The 23,783-nt window shown below is 42.3% G+C and overlaps 1 protein-coding gene across 2 annotated transcripts in view; it reads right to left on the bottom strand.

The window, feature by feature from the left end:
* The window catches only part of RDX (radixin), a 125,389-nt gene that overhangs the window by 18,286 nt on the left and 83,320 nt on the right, over window positions 1–23,783 (bottom strand). For both annotated transcript variants that reach the window (XM_065405032.1, XM_065405041.1), the window contains exons 5-8: window positions 8,363–8,637; window positions 2,956–3,039; window positions 2,356–2,502; window positions 522–618 (exon numbers count right to left, since the gene is read on the bottom strand). In XM_065405032.1, the coding sequence (XP_065261104.1) occupies window positions 522–618; window positions 2,356–2,502; window positions 2,956–3,039; window positions 8,363–8,637 (603 nt within the window). The remainder of the gene's footprint in view (window positions 1–521; window positions 619–2,355; window positions 2,503–2,955; window positions 3,040–8,362; window positions 8,638–23,783) is intronic.

Below are 23,783 nucleotides of genomic sequence, written 5' to 3'. Positions count from 1 at the left end.
CTACAGGACTACCAGCTGAAAGAACTATCAATGTTATGAAAACAGTGGGAGAATATTTATTGTTTACTTTAATATTTTGGCTAATTCATGAAGTTTCATTTTGTGCTCCAACCTATACTTCAGAAGGAAGATGCTGCAGTGGTGGGGAGCAGCAAAAAGTTGTAAGAAAACTGGGAAAAAGCAGATATGTAACTTTAAGGGATATGGTACAGCAGCTGTCCAACCTGCACTAGTAAATGTATTAGTGGAAAAATATCCAAAAATCATCCAAACAGCATCCAAAATGTGGATAATACAAGAACAAGATAAAAATAGCATATTCTCTCTATATACTTTAAAATGAACATTTCTTTTTGATTACCAGTTATCCACAACTGAGAAGTCGAAGTAATTAAGAGAGGCCCTTGGTGTCATTTTATACAGCAGAAAAGGGCTATCGCTTACGCAAAAGTGTCAGAGCAAGTTAGATCATATTTAAAATCCTCATACATAAAGAAAAATATCCCACAGACTTTACTTACAGGGGCCTTTTTGTCAATTGGCTTTATGACAAACTTTTTGTCATTAAATGAGATGTTTCTGATTTCACTCCAAGGGAAACCAATCTTGGGTGTCAACCTTCAAAAAACAAAACAAAACCAAAAAACTATTTTTTAATCAAAGGCACAAATATATGTATTTCCACCAAATATTTAAATCCATCTTTATTAACTTTGTCTTGTTTTTTCAGTCACACTTTATATGTTATGGTTACATTACCAACCAGTTAATGAAGGAATGATAAATAGTTAACAGATGTTTTAATTACACCTCTACCCCGATATAACACGAATTCTGATATAACGCGCTAAAGCAGTGCTCCGTGGGGGCGGGGCTGCGCACTCCGGAGGATTAAAGCAAGTTCGATATAACACGGTTTCACCTATAACGCGATACGATTTTTTGGCTCCCGAGGACAGCGTTATATCGAGGTAGAGGTGTAATGTTTAATTGTTACAGATAGTTATACAATGTAGGGAATCAAAAGTTTCCTTATAACTAACTATAGCACCTTTTACTCATGTGCTCATATCCTTTAATCTTTAACACATACTATTCATGTTATAAGCCTGGTACAAAAATCAATAATTTATTGACCCTTTATAAACAATTAGAAGTATACTTTTTATAAAATGAGTGACTGTTTTCGCAAAAGAAACACTGAAAAGTCTGTCACTATAACAAAGACAGAAGTTAAATCACCTTCCTTAAGTAATTTTGCATTTTGATTAAAGTTAGTTGTGCAATTTGAGTTGCTACACTGATTCCCATAACTCAATTTAAACTTCATCCCCTGCATTGTTTTCAGTTAAACATTTGGATATAATTGTTACCAGAAATAGTTGGAATATGTTGTGCATTACATTACATCAAGGATGAATATTTTTCTCAATTGGACTAGAAGTCTTTTCCATTTACATTACAGTATCACAATTACAAACACTAGCAGCAGTTAGCAACTGAAGATGTATTTCAGAACATCAGAAAGAGGTATTTCTTTCTATTTCAACACCCTAAATGAATATTTCCTCCAACTCTTTAAAGCTACAATGTCAACTAATGGCAATATAGGTTTGCCAGGGATACTCTCAGGGACTACATTTATTAGTTTGAAGGCAAGTATTTTGAATGTAGATGGTATTGGCTATCTGATGTTGAGCTCACAATATTTAACTTAGAAAATTCATGATGACTTTGTTCGCTAGTATTGTGATTCTTAAGAGTTGCTTTATTATATATTCTTTCTATATCTGAAATGATGGGGAAAGAGAACAAAGGAGGAATGGGTGGACAGGAAGCTTTTCCAACCTCCTAAACAGAACAAGAGGTTTCAATCTATTAACAGTTTTCTTTGAAGAATAAAAAAAATTACACTCTATACCAGCGCAGCTTTGTTCTATAAACTCTTCTTCTAATTGCAGCTATTACAAATAAAATGCTTCCCATTTTAAAAGAGTACTTCCACTTTTGCCATACTAACAGGATATTGTCGTTGTTCTTACTCTCACTGAAGCCAAGAGTGGGAAGCACAGAGAGCATCCATACAAAAAAAACTTTGTAAGCCACTCATCTTCAAAATGTGGAAGTCCAAATTGAAACCCACAAAATGGGAGTAAATTCCCCTTTAATTTGAGAGGAATTCAAAAACCTCCATAAGTGAACTTTTCTTCCACTTTCTTTCTCGTGTTATTTAATCTGCAACATATTTGGGACAAAATTGTCTCTTATTACATGTATGTACACTGCCTAGCACAATGGGGCCCTAATCTCTGTTGGGACACTATTATAATAATACACATAATAAAAACAACTTACTTGTCATCGTGCTCATAAATATTCAGACCCAAAGCATCAACACCTAGCCACAATTCAGTACCCTTTTTATTCTTTATTTCAAAGTAGTTGACTCCATACATTTCCAGATCTTGCGCAATCTTGAGGTATTCCATCATAGAATCTTCCCTGACGAGAGAAAATAGCGTAACTAAGAAACGAAAAATAAATGATGAATATGAGTGGAGAAACTAAAGAATGCCTAAATTTGACACTTCAAGTTAATAATTTTATTTAATTCCTCTTGAGGAATTCACCTGGAATTCTATCCGGGTACTTATACAGCTGCCATCACCATAGTATCGCGTTCCTCACAATAATTAAATTTTATTCTCAAACACCACTGTGAGCTAGGGAAGTATTACATCCATTTTACAGATGGGGAATGGAGGCACAGGGTAGATAACTAACTTGCCCAACATCACACACCCAAGTCTAGTGCCCTATCCACTAGGCCATCCTTCCTGTCTGACCTGGATAGGGAAAAAAAAAAAGGAGGGAGTGTTAAAACCAAAATAATTTGAAATAACCCCCCCCCACACACAAAACTTAAGCTACATGGGACAATTTCTGCATAATTACCTTAACATCCCTCTGTGTTCTTCATGCCAGTTCTGTATTCTTTCTTCCCACTGTTCTTTTGTCAGTTTGTGCTGTTCTAGAACACTGTCAATAAAAGAGGCTGCTATGAAATGAAACTGATAAATGATCTGATCCATAAAATGCACAAATAAGTTCAGGTATAGAGCTTATAACAAATACATAATAATAGTTATGCCAAATAAAAAAGTTGAACAGATTCAGGGTAAAATATTTAACTGGCATTTTCATTAATAAACACTTCATAAAATTTGATTTTCAAAGTACTCCAAGATGTCTAAAAGCATGAAATAAATCATTTGAAGGGAAAAAACCACTGCAGTTTCAGTTTTAACAATAGCTTTTAAACTTTCACTGTGACACAAGCCAATACCTACTCACACACATTAATGCATAATTTTAATTCATAGCTTCAGCAATTTAAATCTGTAGGATAATGATACTATGTTTGAAAATGAACTAGACAAAATACAGAATCACAGAAAACTTTCCAACTCTTGTAGCACGAATTAAAGAACTTCTATACACCCACAAATACACCCAAACTTTTCAGTTTATTCCTAGAACTAAACCACCAGTTCTGCTGTTAGCTGGAAGAGAATGTGGGGGTACTTGCAAAAGAAACAAGAATAGGTTCCAGGATTTAAACTAATAATGTCATAAGCAGTTTTGTTCATGTTAGCTACAGCCATGGACCTGTTTCAACCTGTTAGAACGTATCAGCATAGTACAGCAACATGGCCTGGTATAGCAACAGTAGAAACCAAGTGCACAATATAAGGAACTATATTATATTAGTTAGTTACTAAGATTAAAAGTTGTTTGTATGTCTTCTTAAAGTTAAACCACGGAAAGTTTTCATCTCACTTTTAGTCCACGTAGCTAACTTTTTTAACATCCCTGTAGAAACTGTTTTAAAGGGTGACTGGTCAGAAGAGGGAGTGCAGAAGTGATCTTACTTAAGAGATCAGCTCAACTGAGTTCCAGCTCTTCCTAGTTATTGACAAAAGTAACATTTACGACCTTCCCCTCCCCCCCCCTTCTAGCACCATTCAACAATGGGTGAGTGAACTGGATTCTGTTTTGCCTTATACACCAATAATTTAATTCATACAATACAATTCAAGTACAGACTCTTGCTAGTGACAATACAGAAGTTAGAATAAAACAGAACTTGACCATCATACCCAGGGCAGAGTTTCCAGTGCTGGCTGTTAAAAAGTACATCTGAACTTAAGATAAACAGGATGTCTGAATTTTAAATTAAGCATATTTCAGCTGGAGCTGAAAGACAAAACTGATGCCAAACAATCCAATTATCACAGTAACTTTTCAAAAAAAGAGACCACACTTTAAAGTCTGAGTAGTAAGCTTGTCCAAGCTTTAATCTTGTACAAAATAAACTTTAACATACTTAAACTTGCTTTTCTTTTTGAGAAAGGCTTTCAATATTAGAATATTTAAAATGGTTAGCTAAGTATGTGCTGGGACTCCTAGGGACTACTGAAATACATACACACCAGGCCTCTATTGTGCAAGGCACCACACACACACACACACACACACACAAAAGATGATCTCTGCCCCAAAGAGCTTTCAATTTAAGTAACATCTTACTATAGTGAGCACCAGTCCTGGCCATTCTTATTAAGGTTGCAAGACACTTTCTATTAAGTTTCTGGTTTTCACATGCTGACATCAACACTAGACTTTCATGTTTAGGTCACAAGGTTTCCATCACAGTGATCTCTTCCCCAAAATAAATTTGTTTGTAAAAATTAAAGCAAAATCCAGCCAGATGATTTTGAATTATGGGAAACTAAAAGCAACTTTAGCTACTTAAAAAAGATCCTTTTACTTCTTTGGGGGAAAAAAACTGTTTTGGAAAATAGTTAGGAGCATTTGAAAACTGAATTCTGAGCAGGTACAATATATTTTTATTAGGTCAAGAGATGAACAGTTGGATGCATTGTGCACACACCTATTTAAGTGTACACTTTTCAAATCTATTTAAGATGGCAGCAGTCTAATATTTCTACTTACTACCTCTCAACACACAACCTCCAGCTCTCCAACAACCTTCTTATCCCTACCCTTTCAAAATGTAAGTAGGGCACACATAGGTGGTGGGTTTTTTTGTTTTTTTTTGTTTTGTCCTTTAAAATTATCTGAAGCCATAAATGGTTTATATAGCTTAAGAGTCTAAAAAGTACAGGGAGACGAGCAGTCCCTTGTCATCATCCTTAAGTCTGGCCTTGAACTTAACACAAAATCTGGAGAAACCCATTATAGTACATACAGAGAAGCAGCATGAAATGCCTTGACTGTGCCAATCTGGCCAAAAATATCCTGGGTAATCACTGAAATCTTGTAAGTGAGCAGTCCTAGTAGCTCCATATTTTCTAGGTTGAAACTACTATTTATTAAGAGTAGAAAGCCTAAAATTAGACAGACACGCTTGGTTTTGTTTCACAGGCCCATTTTGCACTGCCCTCTCGTACCATACTTTTCTGTTGCTTGCTCTAACAGAGTTTAAAGTTTCCACAAATTTTAATAGTAGAATTCATATAAATATCATTTGAAACTGGCCACTCGAGAACAAAGCGGGCAGAGTAGAGGGATATTGAGAAATACATGTACCCGTGATAATGTCACACAAACATGTAACTGAAAATAAACCCTGGGTTGTTTGTTGATTAGCGAACTGAACTCAGATTTTTATTCACCTTACAGCTTGTAGCACTCTCCTGTCCTCCAATTTGGTGGCATGAACAGGAACATTACCTCCAAGTACACACTTGTTTACTGCATTGTTTTAGGTAGAAGTAGTAAGAATCTGCCTGTGGGCCCCCCCCCCCACAGCATTAGCATAACTGTATATTATGATTATGGGCATTCATGTTCTAATACTTTTTGATTGCTAATATGTACAGGAAAACAATGCTATAGTCATGCTCAGAAACGATATTATAATCTCAATCTTAACAGGCCCTACGTTTTCAGGTAGTATGCCAGGAGAAGAACATCTCTTTTTTTAAGATTGTTAAACTTTGTCTAGCCTTGTGTTTTTATGAGAAAACTTTTAGATTTCTTTGGAAAAATATGTTTTTATAAAATTGTTAAGTAACTGAACGTAATTTACAAAAAAGGGGAAGAAATACCAGAATAAATCCAAAATTTCAAGACATGAAAAATAAATGTGAAATAAGGAATAGAGTCAGGCAAATAATTGATTTTTCAGTTCACTGGTAGTTCTGAAAAATGAGAACAAGTACTCTGTTCAGCTCAAACAATCAAAAAAACTGAAAAATTTTGATGAATCAAAAACATCTGTTTTGAGGAGAATGAAACATTGTCATTCTGAATAACTACGAGTTGCCACTATGAATTTCTCCTGAGGGCATTCTGCGCCAAAAAAATAAAAATAAAAAAAAAATTTGCACACAATATTTTAAAATTCTGCAAATTTTATTTGTCAAATATGGAAGCTCCACTATGGCATTGGGGAGCACAGGCCACACAGAGGTAGGAGATCACTGTGCAGCTAGTCCCCAGGACATGGACTCAACTGTGAGGCTGCACCCAACCCTGACATAGCGCAAGGACCAGGCCTGGCCCAGAAACACCCCAGGGCCCTGCCCCTCCGTGCCAGGTGCGGGCAGGCTCAGCAAGGCAGGATCCAAGTGTGGAGGGGCTTAGTATGGGGGGATCCAGGTGTGGGTTGAGATGGTTCTGTGTGGGGCAATCTGGGCGCAGGCTCAGTGGGGGATCCGGGTGTGGGGGGAGATCCGGATGCACAGGAGCTTGTTGGGAGGTTCTGGGTGCAACAGTAATGGGACTCTGCAGGGGAGTCCAGGTGAAGGTGGTTGGGGCTCAGTGGGAGGCGGGGTACAGATACTGGGGGAGTGGGCAAGGGATCCGGGTGGCTCGTCAGGGTGGTCCAGGTGCAGGGGGAGTGGGGCTTATCGGGAGGGGATTCTGAATGCAGGGGAATGAGGCTCAGCAGGACAGTCTGGGTATAAGGGGGTCAGGCGGATGGGGGAGCAGCTCCCTGTACAGGGATCCCTCCCTCTGCAGCTGAGGAGCGATGGGTGCAGAAAGCGGGGGGGGGGGGGGGGGGGGGTGGAGGGAAGGGAAGTTTACAGAGCATCCTGTAGCTGGGGGGAGAAATCTGGGGGTGGGTCTGACCCGACCAGCCGGGACTAGCAGCTGAGCCCAGCACAAGCGTAAGAGCCACCAGCTGGGTCTTCCCCAGTCCCACCCCCTGCCCCACAGTGATTTGCCCCTCTGCTGGCTGCCCTGGGTACCCAAAACATACTGCTGGGGAGGGTCACATGACCGCTCTTGTGGCTTCCCTTTGCTTCCCCGTCAGAAAATCATTTTTCTGTGGGGAAGCAAAGAAATCTGCAGGAGACACAAATTCTGTGCATGCGCAGTGGAGCAGAATTCCCCCTGGAGTATATGAACAACAAGACATAGTCACTGGGCTAGGGCAAGGGTAAGAATATCTGTAGGCTGATGGTTAAGGCACTCACCTAAGATGGGGGAGACAAGTTCATGTCGCTGCTTCAAGAACTACTTAATTATTTTTAGAAAGCGAAGCAGCTTCAACGGGAGAGGCAGAGAGACCAATGCTAGCAAATTCCATAGCTCAGTGGCTAGAGCACCCTCCTACAATGTAGGAGACCCACGTTCACATTCCTTCTCCACATCAGGCAGCGGGGGGAGCTGAACACAGGTCTCCTACATCCCAGGTGAGTGCCCTAACAATTGGGCTAAAAGTTATAAGGAGGGCATCACCACCATTTTCTGAATGGTGTCTAGTCCCCCTTCAACATTTTTTGGCACATTCATGTAAAATTCACTAGTAGTTCCAGGTCTACCAAAACTTAATATTTTGGCAAATAAACTATTCAAAATATTTTGCCCAGCTCTATTAAGGAATCCACATTGATTTGCAAACTGGATGGTTCCAACATTTATTCACAGAAGGCATTGATTCCAGAGAAGAGGTAGGAACGTGCATTATATACCACTTTAATATTAACTCATTGGAACAGAGAGGAAGTTGCTTGACTAAATATGTGCAGTTACCTTAAGACAGAGCTAAAGAGTTGCAAAAAATTCAGTTCTCACAAGGACTGTACAGTTCTGATGCCTACTCTTCACTACTCAAAGCCCAAATGATCTCCTCCTTTACTCCTAAATTTTACCAATGAAACAAACACTCACTTCAGAGAACTACCACCACCATATGGCTTAACATTAAAGAGAAGATTAATTATAATATTGAAGAAACTGATACTCTGATTTTAAAAGCTAAGAACATTTTTATTAGCAAGTTTACAATTCTGCAGCATCCATATAGCAGCTGCAGTTTCCCACTTACCGCTGGGGGAGAAGTCTGTCATTGGCCAAGTAGCCTAGTTTATGAATCTCCTTATTGTAATCTCCATACTTGGCTTGGACAGCATAGGAAGCCAGTAGAACTGCAGTTTCTGGTGGACAATAGATTTCATCATTTAAAATGGCTTCTTTGACTTGCAGGAAGAACAGCCTCTGAGTTATTTCCTGAATTAACTCCTCAGATACATCCTCAGGAAAAAACTTAGACCTGAACTTAAACTGCAGAGGATTTTCTTTCCTTACATCTTGCTGTGTTACCTGAAAATATAAATTAAAAACTTTAAAGGAGCTCTATATAGTGTTTAGTGTATTTACTTCAGTAACAATCAATTAACCGGCAATAACACAGAGTAATCCAACTCTTCCTGGCAATCCAGTTATTAGCAATGACTAAGGCTCCCGGAGGTCATGGATTCTGTGACCTTCCATGACCTCTGTGACTTCTGCAGAAACCCATGTGGCTGGCCCGGGAGCCACCTGAGCAGCTTGGGCAGCCCCTGGGCAGTCGCACTGGCTGCTGCTGGGGCAGTCTCGGCCCCCACCCCACCCCCCAGCAGCAGGAGTTTGGGGGTGGGAGGGCTCAGTGCTGGGAATTGGGGTGCAGGGCGGTGCTTACCTGGTGGGGCTCCCCAGAAGGGCAACGGGAACTCCCCTCCCTCAGCTCCTAGCTCCACGTGCTGCCTCCACCCGCAGGCACCACCCCCGCAGCTCCCATTGGCTGTGGTTCCCAGCCAATGGGAGCTGCAGAACTGGGGCTTGGGATGGAGCAGAGGCAGCACACGGAGCTAGGAGCTGGAGGTCTCCCCTTCCCAGGAGCCGTGTAGGGAACCTGCCCCAGTCCAGGCAACCCCTCCTCCCAGTACCTATGTTCTCCCCCTGAATACCCCTGGCACCCCCGAGCCATACCCGCCCCCCACACACACTCTCCAAGTTTTAGTCAGGAGTATATAGTAAAAGTCATGGACAAGTCACGGCCGTGAATTTTTGTTTACTGCCCGTGACCTGTCCATGACTTTTACTAAAAATACCAGTGACTAAAATGTAGCTGTAGCAATGACTTGTGAGTCACATAGCACTATGAATAATTTACACTTAATTAGGCAAACATGACAACTTTCAAAGACTACTTAAGGCCTCATTAAATTTACTGGAGGCTCGTGGTAATTTTAGTTTCTCACCGTGATAATCTGAAAAAAAATCATTTTTACAACGTATATAAAACAAAACCTACAGAAGTCACAGAAAAGTAATGGACTTGGCTGTACTGCAATTTCAAGAGACAGGTTCCCTTCAGCAAGAAGAGGCTACTCACCCTGTGCAGTGACTGAGGTTCTTCGAAATGCATGCCCCTGTGGGTGCTCCAGTTCAGGTGTTGGTGCATCCCTGCGCATTTGATCGGAGAATTTCAGCAGCAGTGCCTGTCCAGGTCACGCATGTGCGGTCCCCATCTCGCAGCAACCCGACCCCCTCAGTTCCTTCTCTACTGTAGAGTCCGGAATTTGAACTCCAAAGTAGAGGGGAGGAGGGTGGATAGTGGAGCACCCACAGGGGGACACATCTCGAAGAACCTCAGTTACCACACAGGGTGAGTAACCGTCTCTTCTTCTTTGAGTGATGTCCCTATGGGTGCTCAACTTCAGGCGACTGTAGAGCAGTGCCCCACGTTAGATGGAAGGGGCTTGAGAGTTGCATGAGTGAGTGAAGACAGCACTGTTAGCTCTAGCAGTGCATTCAATCTTGAGCTCTGGGTGACTGCATAGTGTTTAGAGCATTTGGTAGTGGAGACAAACAGCCTTGGGGATTTTCTGAAAGGCTTAGTTCTATTGAGGTAAAACTCTAGTGAGTCTAATGCCCTGGGTATGTAGTCCTGAGTCCTATGTGCTCTTGTGAGGTTTGGGAAAGAATACGGGGGGGGGGGGGGGGGACTGGTTGATTTATGTGGAAGGATGAAGATATTTTAGGTATAAATCTCAGATGTGGTCTTAGGGTGACCTTGTCCTTGGGGGGAAAAAAATGGTAGAAGGTGGGTGAGCCATGAGAGACCTTAACTCACCCACATGGCAGGCCAATGTAATGGCTACTAAAAATGCTACCTTCATTGACAGATGTATCAGATAGCAGGTCTCTAAGGGATCGAATGGGTCCCCAGTGAGGCAGCATTATACCAGGTTTAAGTCCCATGGCAGTGTAGGTGCACGTACTTCAGGGTAAACGTTCTGTATGCCCATAAGAAAGCGTTTCGTAATCGGGTGCACAAACAATGACATCCCATCAATCTTGTGATGGAAGGCGTTAATAGTTGTAAGATGGACTTTGATCGAACTAGTGGATAGTTCTAAGTTTTTTAACTCCAAGATGTAGTCCAATATCAAGGGCAGAGGTGTGGAAATTGACTTGCTTGGCTTGGCACCATATAGCGAACCTCTTCCATTTTTGAAGGTAAGTCTGGTGCATGGTTGACCTCCTACTGTTTGGAACAGGTTAAACAAGTATTACTGAACAGGCTAGTTTGTCATGATGGAACCATGTAGGAGCCATGCCTTCAGGTGAAGTATTTCCAGGTTCAGATGGTGGACCTGCCAATCATTCTTTGACAGAAGGTCCGGCTGGAGCGGGAGAGTGCATGGTGCACATAGTGCCATCCGCAGCAGGTAAGAGTACCTAATCTGTCTGGGCCATGTTGGGGCTATCAGTATGACTTTCGCTTTGTCCATTCATATCTTGTTTACTACCCTCAATAATATGGTATCGATGGGATCGCACATAGAAATGGCACTTCCCATTTGAGGAGGAATGCATCCCCCAGTGACTGGGGTCCCAGAACTGCTCTCGAGCAGAACTGTGGGCACTTGTAGATCTGCAGTGTTGCAAAGAGGTCGATTGATGGGGGTCTCCACTGTTGAAATATGTTCTGCAGGACATCGTTTAGTTCCCATTCATGATTCTGAGAAAATTCCCTCCTTAATGTATCCACTCTAATGTTCTGACAGCCTGGCAGGTAGGAGGCTGAGAAATTGATATTGTGTCAGATACACCAATTCCACAGTTACATGCCTTCGATGCACAGGGAGTGGGATCGGGCTCCTCCCTGTCGATTTATATAAAACATGCAAGCAATGTTGTCGGTCTTTACTCATATAGTCTTGTTTCTTATCAAAGGCAGGAAGTGGAGGCACACATTGCGAACGGCGCGGAGTTCTAATAGATTTATGTGTAAACTATTATTTTGGAGGAAGACCACCTGTCCTGAATTGTATGGTGTTGCAGATGAGCTCCCCAGCCTATCAAGGAGTGAGTATCAGAGGGTGGATCCCGAGGAAAAAGTAGTTAAGGAAATTGAGATCAATGGTAATTGGGACAAAATATAACATGGTTTTACAAAAGATAGATCATGCCAAACCAACCTGATCTCCTTTGAGAAGGTAACAGATTTTTTAGATAAAGGAAACACAGTGGATCTAATTTACCTCTATTTCAGTAAGGCATTTGATACGGTCCCACATGGGGAATTATTAGTTACATTGGAAAAGATGGGGATCAATATGAAAATTGAAAGGTGGATAAGGAACTGGTTAAAGGGGAGACTACAACGGGTCATACTGAAAGGTGAACTGTCAGGCTGGAGGGAGGTTACTAGTGGAGTTCCTCAGGGATCGGTTTTGGGACCAATCTTATTTAATCTTTTTATTACTGACCTTGGCACAAAAAGTGGGAGTATGCTAATAAAGTTTCCGGATGACACAAAGCTGGGAGGTATTGCCAATATAGAGAAGGACCGGGATATCATACAGGAAGATCTGGATGACCTTGTAAACTGGAGTAATAGTAATAGGATGAAATTTAATAGTGAAAAGTGCAAGGTCATGCATTTAGGGATTAATAACAAGATTTTTTGTTATAAGCTGGGGACTCATCAGAAGTAACAGAGGAGGAGAAGGACCTCGGAGTATTGGTTGATCACAGGATGACTATGAGCCGCCAATGTGATATGGCTGTGAAAAAAGCTAATGCGGTCTTGGGATGCATTAGGCGAGATATTTCCAGTAGAGATAAGGTGGTGTTAGTACTGTTATACAAGGCACTGGTGAGACCTCATCTGGAATACTGTGTGCAGTTCTGGTCTCCCATTTTTAAGAAGGATGAATTCAAACTGGAACAGGTACAGAGAAGGGCTACTAGGATGATCCGAGGAATGGAAAACCTGTCTTATGAAAGGAGACTCAAAGAACTTGGCTTGTTTAGCCTAACCAAAAGAAGGCTGAGGGGAGATATGATTGCTCTCTATAAATGTATCAGAGGGATAAATACCAGGGAGAGAGAGGAATTATTTAAGCTCAGTATCAATGTGGAAACAAGAACAAATGGATATAAACTGGCCATCAGGAAGTTTAGACTTGAAATTAGACAAAGGTTTTTAACCAGCAGAGGAGTGAAGTTCTGGAACAGCCTTCCAAGGGGTGCAGTGGGGGCAAAAGACTTATCTGGCTTCAAGACTAAGCTTGATAAGTTTATGGAGGGGATGGTATGATGGGATAGCCTAATTCTGGCAATTAATTGATCTTTGACTATTAGTAATAAATATGCCCAATGGCCTGTGATGGGATGTTAGATGGGGTGGGATCTGAGTTACTACAGAGAATTCTTTCCTGGGTCTCTGGCTACTGAGTCTTGCCCACATGCTCAGGGTTTAGCTGATCGCCATATTCGGGGTCGGGAAGGAATTTTCCTCCAGGGCAGATTGGCAGAGGCCCTGGGGGTTTTTCACCTTCCTCTGCAGCCTGGGGCACGGGTCACTTGCTGGAGGATTCTCTGTCTTTAAACCATGATTTGAGGACTTCAATGGCTCAGACATAGGTTTGGGGCTTGTTGCGGGAGTGGGTGGGTGAAATTCTCCAGCCTGCATTGTGCAGGAGGTCAGACTAGATGATCATGATGGTCCCTTCTGACCTTAAAGTCTACGACTCTGAGTGAAAGGAATCCCCGTGCACATGTTGTTGGGTTGTGTCCACCAGTGTAAAGAATCTTTTACTTTGGTTGGCATCGTAAGATATCTGTTTAGGCCATGTTTGTGTGGCATGTAGACGGTTCTGAGCCAGCCTTGAAGACAGCGCATGTGGAGACGCATATGTCGTACCACAAATGTGGTTGCAGCCATGTAGCCTAAGAGTTGAAGGCAGGTGCGTGCTGATATGTTTTGACTGTTCATTACTGAAGAGATGAGGTTGGTCACAGTAATAAACCTGTTGGTTGGTAATGACACTTTGGCTTCCAGGGAGTCGAGATGGGCCTTGATGAAGTCTAGCTGGTGAATGGATTTTACACACAAAAATTGACTTTATCTGTAACCCCAGATTCTGGAAAAGGGCAATCGCCCTGTAAGTACTGTCGACAGCATCTGCCAGGGTGGGAGCTTTTAGTAAACAGTCATCCAGGTAGGGGAATATTATTACCTCTTGCTTGCGCAGGTGAGCCGCTACTACTGCAAGAATTTTGAAGAAAACTTGTGGTGCTGTGGAAAGGCTGAAAGGTAGGACCTTATATTAAAAATAGTCCATTCCCAGGATAAACCCGATGAACCTCCTGTGAGCGGAGTTCCAGTGTTGGTATAATCATTGCTAATGTGACCATCCTGAACGGTTGAACCCTCATGAACTTGTTGAGGTTTGTGAGATCTAGCATGGGTCTCCATCCTCCATTTTTCTTTTGGGTTAAGTAGTAATGGGAGAAGAAACCATTCACCTTGTGTAGTGGAGGAACTTGTTCCACGGCACCTAAATGTAGAAGATGGTTTACTTCTTGTCATACAAGGTGCTTGTGAGAAGGGGCCCCGAAGAGGGACACAGAGGGGGGTTGGGTGGGAAAGATGGAAGTAAAGGGAATCAATTAGCCCAAGTGTATTTGGGCAGGGGATTGGACTAGATGACCTCCTGAGGTCTCTTCCAACCCTAATATTCTAGGATTCTATTTCTAGGGCCCACTTGGTGGTGGTGATGGAAGACCACGCCAAATAAAAGGGAGTCAGACAGTATCTGAAATGGAAGATGGATGGTGTCATTAGCACTGTAGAGCGGGGAAGGTCGTTCAGACCCTCAACCAAGTCCTCAAAATTGTTGCTTCGAGGAGAAAGATTGAGACGCTGATGGTGGTGGTGGTCAGCATCTCTGTGGCTCGGACTGCCACTGATGTTGGGTATATGAGACATACCTGTTGTGCTGGTAAGCCTGATATCTGGTTTGTCTTCTTCGTGGCAGGCGTATAAATCCCCAGTGGACAGAGGGTCACTCCTGAGTCCTTCATCATGTGGAGGACTTGGTCCATCTTGGCGGTGAAAAGTTTGTCTGTTGAATGGAAAGTCCTCCACCGTGGACTGTATCTCCTGGGAAATCCCAAGGAATGCAGCCTGGATGCATGGTACATGACCAAGGTGGTAGCCGTGGAACTTCCTGCTATGTTGACCACATTAAAGATGCCTGTAAGGTAGTCTGGCCACAAGCTGGTCTTTGGACACAAGAGCTCTAAAGTGATCCCTTTTTGTCCTCCGGAATATTAATAAAGTCCATTAATTTTGAATAGTTGCAGTGATCATATTTTGCTCGTAATGCCGCATAGCTGACGAACCGGAATTGTAGGGTTGATGAAGAACAGATCTTGTGACCAAAAAGATCTATCCATTTCCACTCTTTGTCGATGGGTGTCAACCTGTACTGTTGCTGTCTATCATGCGGGTTGACAGAATTGACAACAAGTAAATTTGGTGCAGGATGGGAAAAAAGGAGGTCCATACCTTTGGAGGGGACAGAATACATTTTGTCAGCCCTCTTGCAGATAGGTGGTATGGTAACTGGCGTCTGCCAAGCTGTTTTTGCTGGCTCCATTAGAGCATCATTAAATGGGGGCGCTATTTTGGAAGTTGAGGAGGCTTGTAGGATGTCTGCAGTTTATGTTGGGCCTCTGGGACTTCCTCAAGAAAGATCTCTAATCCATCAGCCACACATTTAAAAAGTTTTTGAAATTGCTTAAAGGCGGCAGTGGCTGTAGGAGGTGAAGACATTATGGTCTCATCTGAGGAGGAATTGTTAGTAGGTGGCATGGTGTCTTGCTCTATGCTCTCCTCCTGTTGACAATTTCCTCGTGGGACTCTGACATTGCAGGCATCGAGGGTGGTGAGGGCAAGCTAATCCCCTTCCTATAGGGACTGGGGAGCCTGCTGTACTCCCTTCTATAGGCGGCCCAGGGGTCCCAGTAAGGCATTGTGGATGGCCTCACCCATGCCATTCCCCACACAAGTGCCCATACAATAGCTCTATGTCTTGCCTATAATGAGACCTCGATCACAGAGGTCCAGGGGTTGGGTCCGGTTGTACAGGTGAGGAGTGGTGTGTGGAAAAAACTATCCTCTTCCTGTGTGCTGGAAAGTGGAGGGACTACTGGACAGATGGGTTGTTTCAGTACTGCCTGCACCACGGAGCTGTTGCTGCCAAAAACTGCTGAGTCTGGCATCACCAATACGAATAGGTCTTTCTGATGAAAGAAGTGTCATGGTGCCATGGCTTCAGCGCTGAAGATCTTGGTGCCAACAGTTTCGGTAACGCAGTCGACTGTTCTGATGGCTTTGGCAGTAGAGTTGCTGGTACCAATGGCGTCATTGTTGATGCAGTCAGTGCTGAGGAAGCTGATGGAGCAGGCATAGCCTGTGTTGGAGGTCTTGGTGCCATCTTCAGCAGTGTCGACAGTAGTGCAGCGCAGGAGATAGGCTTGCTTTTGTCTCTCGACTCCGCACAGGAGCGCTGGGGATTGGCAAAGGCCACTGTGCAGGCAGTGCTGGAGGATCCCAGTGCTTCATAGGTACTTAGCCATGGTGCGGTTGGTATCAAGGAGAGAGACCGAGCTGGAGATCGCTTCTTTTTGGTCGGTTCTCTGTGAGGAGAAGTCGCTGCTTGTTTCCTCGTTGATTTTTTTTTTTTTTTTTTTAAGAGGAATGAGCCTTCCTCTGAGAAGAAGGTGAAGTCTCTGGAGATATTTTTCCAGAGGTAGTCTGCTGGCTGGGGTCTGAAGCTGGGTGCAGAGACTTCTCCATTAAGATGAGCTTGAGGCACAGATCCCTGTCCCTCTGAGCTTGAGCCTTTAGGATGCTGCAGTGAGCGCATTTCTGAGGGATGTGCAACTCACCCAAGCAGCAGACACACTGAGTGTCCGTCTGATAACAGCATGGCGTCTTGACATGACAGGCAGCGCTTAAAGCCTGATGAACCAGGCATAACTGAAAAGATGGTGGGTTCACCCCATGGGTGAACTTAGCCAGTCTACGAAAAACAATTTTTTTTTAAACTAGGAAGAAATATGGGGAAAAGGGTAAGTAACTGAACTGCTAAGCTTAAAAACTATTCTAAGTAAACTATTTTAACGTGAAACAAGCTAACTTTGTGACACTGCTGGGAGCTCTATTTCAGGCAGAGCACAGCTGAGAAGGAACTGAGGGGGTTGGGTTGTGCACGCGCTAAGTGAGGTGCCAACAGCGCCACGAGACAGGGACCGCGCATGCACGACCTGGACTGGCACTGCTGCTGAAATTCTCCCATTAAAGGCACAGGGATGCACCAATACCTGAAGTGAAGCACCTACAGGGCCATCACTCAAAAAAGAATTGTGGCACATTCACTCTTGAATCTACCCCTTTTTATGGCATAGAGTCATAAAACCTGAAGTCTACTGCTATAAATGTGCCAAAAATCCTTGTTCCTGATGTCCAAGGGTTTAATCTGATTTCAGCAATCACTTCATTTTGCTACAAATCATTAACATACTACATATGCCACCTTTCATTTCTACACAGATTTATAAACTCAATTAATAGACATCTATTTAGCGTTTTGGCAAAAAGCTGTATTTCTGTGCAGAGTTTTCTACTCCACTTGGCTCTACTTGCTGCAAACATCAGGCACTGTACTTCCCAAAGGATTCAATACAGCACCATCATAATCACAATCTGTACACTTAATAGATTATACTGGGAAGGAGGTTCCAGCTATCATGCCTTCTGGCCTGGGGGTTTCACCACTCAGCTCCATACATGGAACAAAGGCAAAACATTGATCCATCATCATAGTTCTTGTGGGAGAAAGTAGGTTTCCCTCCAGTTTGTGGCTGCTTTGGTTAACTCTATAGGTTTAACTCTTCCACTTTCTGATGCTGTTTCCTCCAGTGATGCTCCCACTACCCACCCCAAGTGCTCATCCATCTGAAGCCATTGGACTTCCTAAGGTTTGCCAAATTACCTGAATGTCACTTAACACCTGTCGTCGGCCAGTCGTAGGTGGCACCGACTACTGTCATTATGGTGGCAAGCATCAATGCAGCCTGACCTTCCTGGTCAAGCACTGTACTTCCTTTGAGACGTATAGTGCCTGATGTTTACACTAAGTAAAAGAATGCCTCAAACCTTCATAAATAAATCATCAGAAAGATGGAATGGAACATGGAATGTGAGGAGTATGCATGAAGGCAATCTCACCACTTTGGCCAAAGCACTGGAAAAATGTAAGATAGATGTATGTGGAATCTCAGAGCTCTCATGGAATGGTAGGGGTAATTTCATGACTAGGGATAGATACACAGAGTACTACACTCAGGATCTGAGAAAACGAGAGAATATGGGGTTGCACTTAACTTATCCAAGGAGACAAAGTTTGCGCTTGGATACAACCCAATCAGCGACAGAATCATCACTATTCACCTTCAAGCGAAGGCAGTCACTATGTTGATTGTACAGATTTAAGTTCCTATCACAGCTGCTGCTGCAGATTGATGAATTCTATGAACGGCTGGAAGAGACACTTATTAATAGACCAAGCAAAGATATCACTCTTGTAATTGGGGACCTCGATGTGAAAGTTGGAAGTATAGGGTCTCAAAGAAGTAATAGGAAACAATGGTTTATAAAATGAGAGAGGAGGACATCTAGTTGAATTGTGCTGCTCTAATCACCTGGTCATTACAAACTATTTTCACCCAACATCCTAGAAGTTGATATACATGGAAGTCATCAGAGGGCACGACAAAGAACCAAACTGACTATATAATGATACAGCAATGCTGGAGAGTGAGTAATGGACAAAGACTTTCCCAAGTGCAGACTGAGGGTCAGTCCATCAACATTAGCCTCAAACATTACATTGAAATTTAAGACATTCAGCAGTTCTGAAACATCTGGACTTGTCTAAAATCAACTAAAATACATGACTTCTGTCCAGAATGGGTTTGAGGCATGCCACAAGTGAAAGAACAACCCAAATGAACTTTGGAATAAAATGAAAACTATCATGCTCAAAGCATCCACAGCACACATTCTGAAAAATCGATGTCAGACTACACCATAGTTAACTGAGAAGGCATTTGAGCTGGTGAAAAAATGATGCAGAGTGAAAGAGAATGGCTTGAAGACAGAAGAATATAGGAGAGAGCATAAGGAACTAAGCAGACAGATCCAAAGGCAGACTAGATGAGACAAGAGCAAATACATAAGAGCAAAATGCATGGAACATGAGAGTTACAAAGAATAACAATATAAAAGGTATATTTACATTGGTCAGACTTAACAACAAAAAGTTTCCCCTACAATTGAACATAACAAATGAGCATGAAGGCAGAGTCCTCAATGAAGATGATGTCAAATGCTAGTGGAGATTACTGTGTCAATCTGTATGCCTCTTACAATACAGACCAACAGAAAGGAGAGTACGGAGCTAGTGCCATCAATTCTACAAGAGGAAATGCTGTACGCTATTATGAAAATGAAGGCCAGGAAAGAACCAGGGGTAGATAACATACCAGCAGAGCTGTTAAATCTGCAGTGATGTATGGATGACTAGAAATTGGTTGGAAGACTGGATGAAGGGAATCCTTTGGCCCTACCAAAGAAAGGTGACAGAACAGTGTAGTAACAATCATTATCTCCTTGATATTGCATGCAAGCCAAGTTCTACTCTACAAAATCCAGGATTGCATGCAATGAATGATAGGAGCAGAACTACAACCACAAGAAGTTGGTTTCAGAGAGGGATGAGGCACACATGATCAAATCGCAAACATCAGTCACATCACATGACATGGGGATTCCACAGCACCTCATTGAACTCATCGCAAATCTGTACCATCAACAATAGATCACGGTGAAAACAGCAGCAGGGAACAACTAGTGGTTTTCCACTGGGCCGTGTCAGGAATCAGAGGCTGCAGCAGAGCCAGTATCCAGGCAACCTAATGAGACCAACTAGCCTGTAGTAGGCTGCCTGAGTGGCTACACCACCTGATTGGTTTGAGGAGGCAGCAGACCAGCTCCAAGACCAACAGCCACAGTAGTTCGGTGGCTCCTCAAAGATTCATCGGTGGTTATGATAGCCCTTGTGCCCGCTTGTTCCCAGCCTTGCTCCCACCTTGGGCTCAACCCCAGCCTTCCCCCTGCCTTGCCTCACTCCAGGTAACTCAATTCTGATCCTCAGTTCCAATTCCTAACTTCTGACATCCGGAATCCCACTCCCAGTTCTGACCCCTTGGCTCCAGCTCCTGCTCTAACCGTGGGCTCCAATTCCAGGCTGCCGACTCCTGATCTAACCACTAGATTTCACGCCTGTTCTGATCATTATGCCTGACTCCTGCTCCAACCACTAGGCATGACTGTCCACATCCTGGTCATGTGACAGGCAGGCTGTGAGCCAAGAGTGTATTCCATCCCTAAGCCTCTTCAACATGTACGCAGAATTTATTCTGAGACAAGCCCTGGAAGTTTTTGACAAAGTGGATGGAGCTGGGATTTCCACTGGTCAACACCTCTTAACTACACTGATGACAGGATGCTCTTTGCCGCAACAAAAGTTGGGAGTCTGTAAAAATAATTAGTGAGGAACATGGACTATCCCTGAATGAGTTGAAATGTAAATCCATCCATTTTGACATTATTAACAAAAAAAGGATGCAAGTGGACATCACAATTAACAATCAAGTGATAGAGGCAATAGATGAATTCAGTTATCTGGGATCATACATATCCCATCAAAGAGGCTGCCTGAAGAAATTGGAAAATGATTAAGAATGGTTCGCTCAGCCTTACAAAAGTTAAGAAATAACGTGGCATCTCAAAATGTATGAAAGTTGATTGGTGAAAGCTTAATTTTTTCCACGACTTATGGATGTGAATCATTGAAAATTAAGGCAACCGACAAAAAAAACCTGAAGCTTTTGAGATCTGGTGCTGGCAAAGACCCTTGTGCATCTCCTATATGGAAAAGACGATGAATGCTTATGTTAAAAGTATTATTGGAGAGAAGCAGAATCTGCTCTCAGAAATCAACAGGCGCAAGCTTACATACTTTGGTCACATCAGGGGTAGAGATGGAAATAACCCTGAGAAAGTTATCATGGAAGAATGGTGGTAGGTCAGCATAGCAGGGGATGACCAGAGAGAAGATGGATAGATGGTATGCAGCAGATCACTGAGAGGTCAGATGCTGAGTGCTTGAAGCTAGCGATGGATTGAGAAGGCATCAGAAAATTTTGCTGTCATCACCAATATGACACAAATAAATGGATTTTACTTATTTTCCTTGGTTCTACTTACATTCCAGTACTAACCATTGCTGAGACAAACAGGTTAAAATTAATGTTAAGTAAAATTTGTAGATGTAGCAAACGGTAATAGAAATGTTCAGAAAAAACACTGTCAAAGGCCCCAATCCTTCACGTGTAAGCACATGCTTAACTTTATGCATTGTGAGTAGTCCTACTGAGCTCAATGGGACTATTCTTACTGCATAAAAGTTAAATGTGCTTAACTGCTTGCAGGACACGAGACAAAAATCTGTAGATTTTTCCCTTCTCATTCTCATCTCAGTAAAATTCATCCCAAATTCTAAAAATCTTTGGGTTTATGTTTTACAGTCCTTTTCTGAGAAATTTAAATAAGGAAATATCTAAATTATTGAGAACTATGGATCCAAAAGATGACTGCATTATGTATGCCTAAGGCCAGATGCTTGTTATGTCCATGATTTCTGTGACAAAAACCATGATTGAGAGGTTTTTTTGTCCATAAAGGTTATGGAGTGTGCTCAGTGGAAGTTTTGCCATTGATTGAAATAGAGCCAGGATTTCACTCATGGTCTTTTTCATCCTGGCCTGCCTGCTCTCGAGCAAGACTTTCATTAATATCTATATTTGGCTCTGATTTGGTGTTTTACTAGATGTTAACATTTTTAAATGAAAAATGCACGTAATTAAAATAGTATGTCATGGTGAAAACTATTTTATTTTAAGCTAAAATTATGATTTTTGCATTTTTTTGCCATGACAAAGTCAGGATTTAACACTGACATCCAATCAACCCCATCCACATTTAACTCAAATATATATGTAGTAATTTACAAATGAAATCTAGGGTATTTTATTGTAAATATTTTTAAAGACCAATTGTTACAAGTTCTTAGCTAAAGTTCAATAAACTAGAGGTTGCCCAAAAGAGTGTGTGCAAACTGGCTTAAAAGTAAAGAGTACCCAACAGTTAAGGAAATATGTAGTCACCTCTTTTCCCCCCTGAAGAATCTGTATGGACACTGTTTTATAAAAGAAAAATATCAAGTTCTAGTTCTATTACTTGTGCAGTAGAATCTGCCTAATTAATATATAACAAACTAATTTCAATTTCCAACATAATATTATGTCCATTCAAAGATAGAGGCAATTTTCAAATATATTTTTATATTTTAGTGATGAACCAGCGCCAGCTGGGGCTGGGGAACACAATGATCAAGAAGAGTCACAACATTATTATTTATATAGTCTGATAGTGCTTAAATGCCTCAACAGGTCTTGCTTTCTAAAGTGATCTTAGAATCAAGGGAGATAGAAGGACCGTATAAAGGCAATTATTTCATCACTGTATCAGAAATGCATCCTTCAACTGCAGTTCTCTTCTTCAACCTTTAAGACAAAGCAAAAGTCATTGGATAGGTGCTTCTAATGAAGACAGACCTGAAAAGTACTCCATTCTTAAAATGTTATGTCCACTATAAACTGAAAGTTCAGAAAGAACCACCATGACATGGGTTACCTAGAGTATTTACTTCTCATCAAGTGAACTGACAAGGGAAAATTCTAGTAAATTATTGCCTATTCCAAAAGGTAAGTTGCCTCCCAAGACTATATTTTGCTTAGCTCCTACCTAGAGACAAAAATAGAACACTGCTGCCAAGTTATCCATTAAGTCCTAGATTCCTCAAGCATTAGAAGAAAGCTACCAGAACTAACCAAAAAGAATTGTAAGCTTTAAAACAATTATTTGTATGAAACTGAGCTTCTGGGAGATTGAAATCTCCTAGAGAACCTTCCAGGTGAACAGATTCAGTTCATCATGCCTACCACAATGTGGGGCAAAGGCTGAATAAATGGCAACCTCTGATTACAGCTAGTTGGGAATTTTTTTCAACTTAATTTTTTGTTAGTAAATGCACACTTGTCAAACCCATGACTCTTCACAGGAACATACCAGATCTGACTAAAGGCTTCTCAGGGAACATCTACATTGAAATAAAAGATCATGGCTGCCCTGGGTCAGCTAACTCGGGGTTGTAGGGCTCAGGCTGCAGGGCTAAAAATTGCAGAGTATACATTCAGTCTCAGGCTGGATCCCTGACTCTGAAACCCCACAAGGAGAATGGGTCTCAGAATCCAAGTTCCTAGCATGTGCCCTATGAGCTTGAGTCAATTGACCCGGGCTCTGAGACTTGGAGCCATGGGTGTTTTATTGCAATATAGAGATGCCCTCAAGGTTCAGGAGGGAATTTCTGGACAAAACCATAAAGAGAAAGCCATCCCAGAATAGCCAGAGGAGGGACTTGAACTGGAGTCTCCCACATAGCAGATGAGTGCCCCAATTGAGTCTATTTTGCCTCAATGAATATTTATTTATATGAAGTGGAACAGCTCCAACAGGAGATATGAAGAGAAAGTCACCCAGAATAGCCAATAGGCTGGTGGTTAGGACACTCACTGTAAGGATGTGGGCACTAGAACCCAGGTCTGTAGAGCCTGGGACAGCTAACATTCCCACAGTGACATGCAGAAACAAAGCCAGGGAGCACCATGGAGAATAAGTGCCACAAGAAGTACTGCCCAAGGGAGCCAGAGTGACATTACCCTGCAGCCCTCTGATTGGCCAACCACTCTATTTAACCTTAAAGGGTGCCCCAGGAAGTTGTCTAGGCAACACCACAGACTTCAGGCCTGCTGTGACTACAGAGCTCACCTCGTCTTCGGATTTCTGGCCTCCGATCCCAGCCTGATTCTGACCCTGACTCTTTCCTCCTGAGGCTAGCCTGATACTACCTCTGATCTCCAGTCTCCAACCTAGTCCT

The sequence above is a fragment of the Emys orbicularis genome, chromosome 1 (assembly GCF_028017835.1).
Source record: "Emys orbicularis isolate rEmyOrb1 chromosome 1, rEmyOrb1.hap1, whole genome shotgun sequence".
NCBI classification, from domain to species: domain Eukaryota; kingdom Metazoa; phylum Chordata; order Testudines; family Emydidae; genus Emys; species Emys orbicularis.
This window is presented reverse-complemented; position numbering and strand designations above follow the sequence as displayed.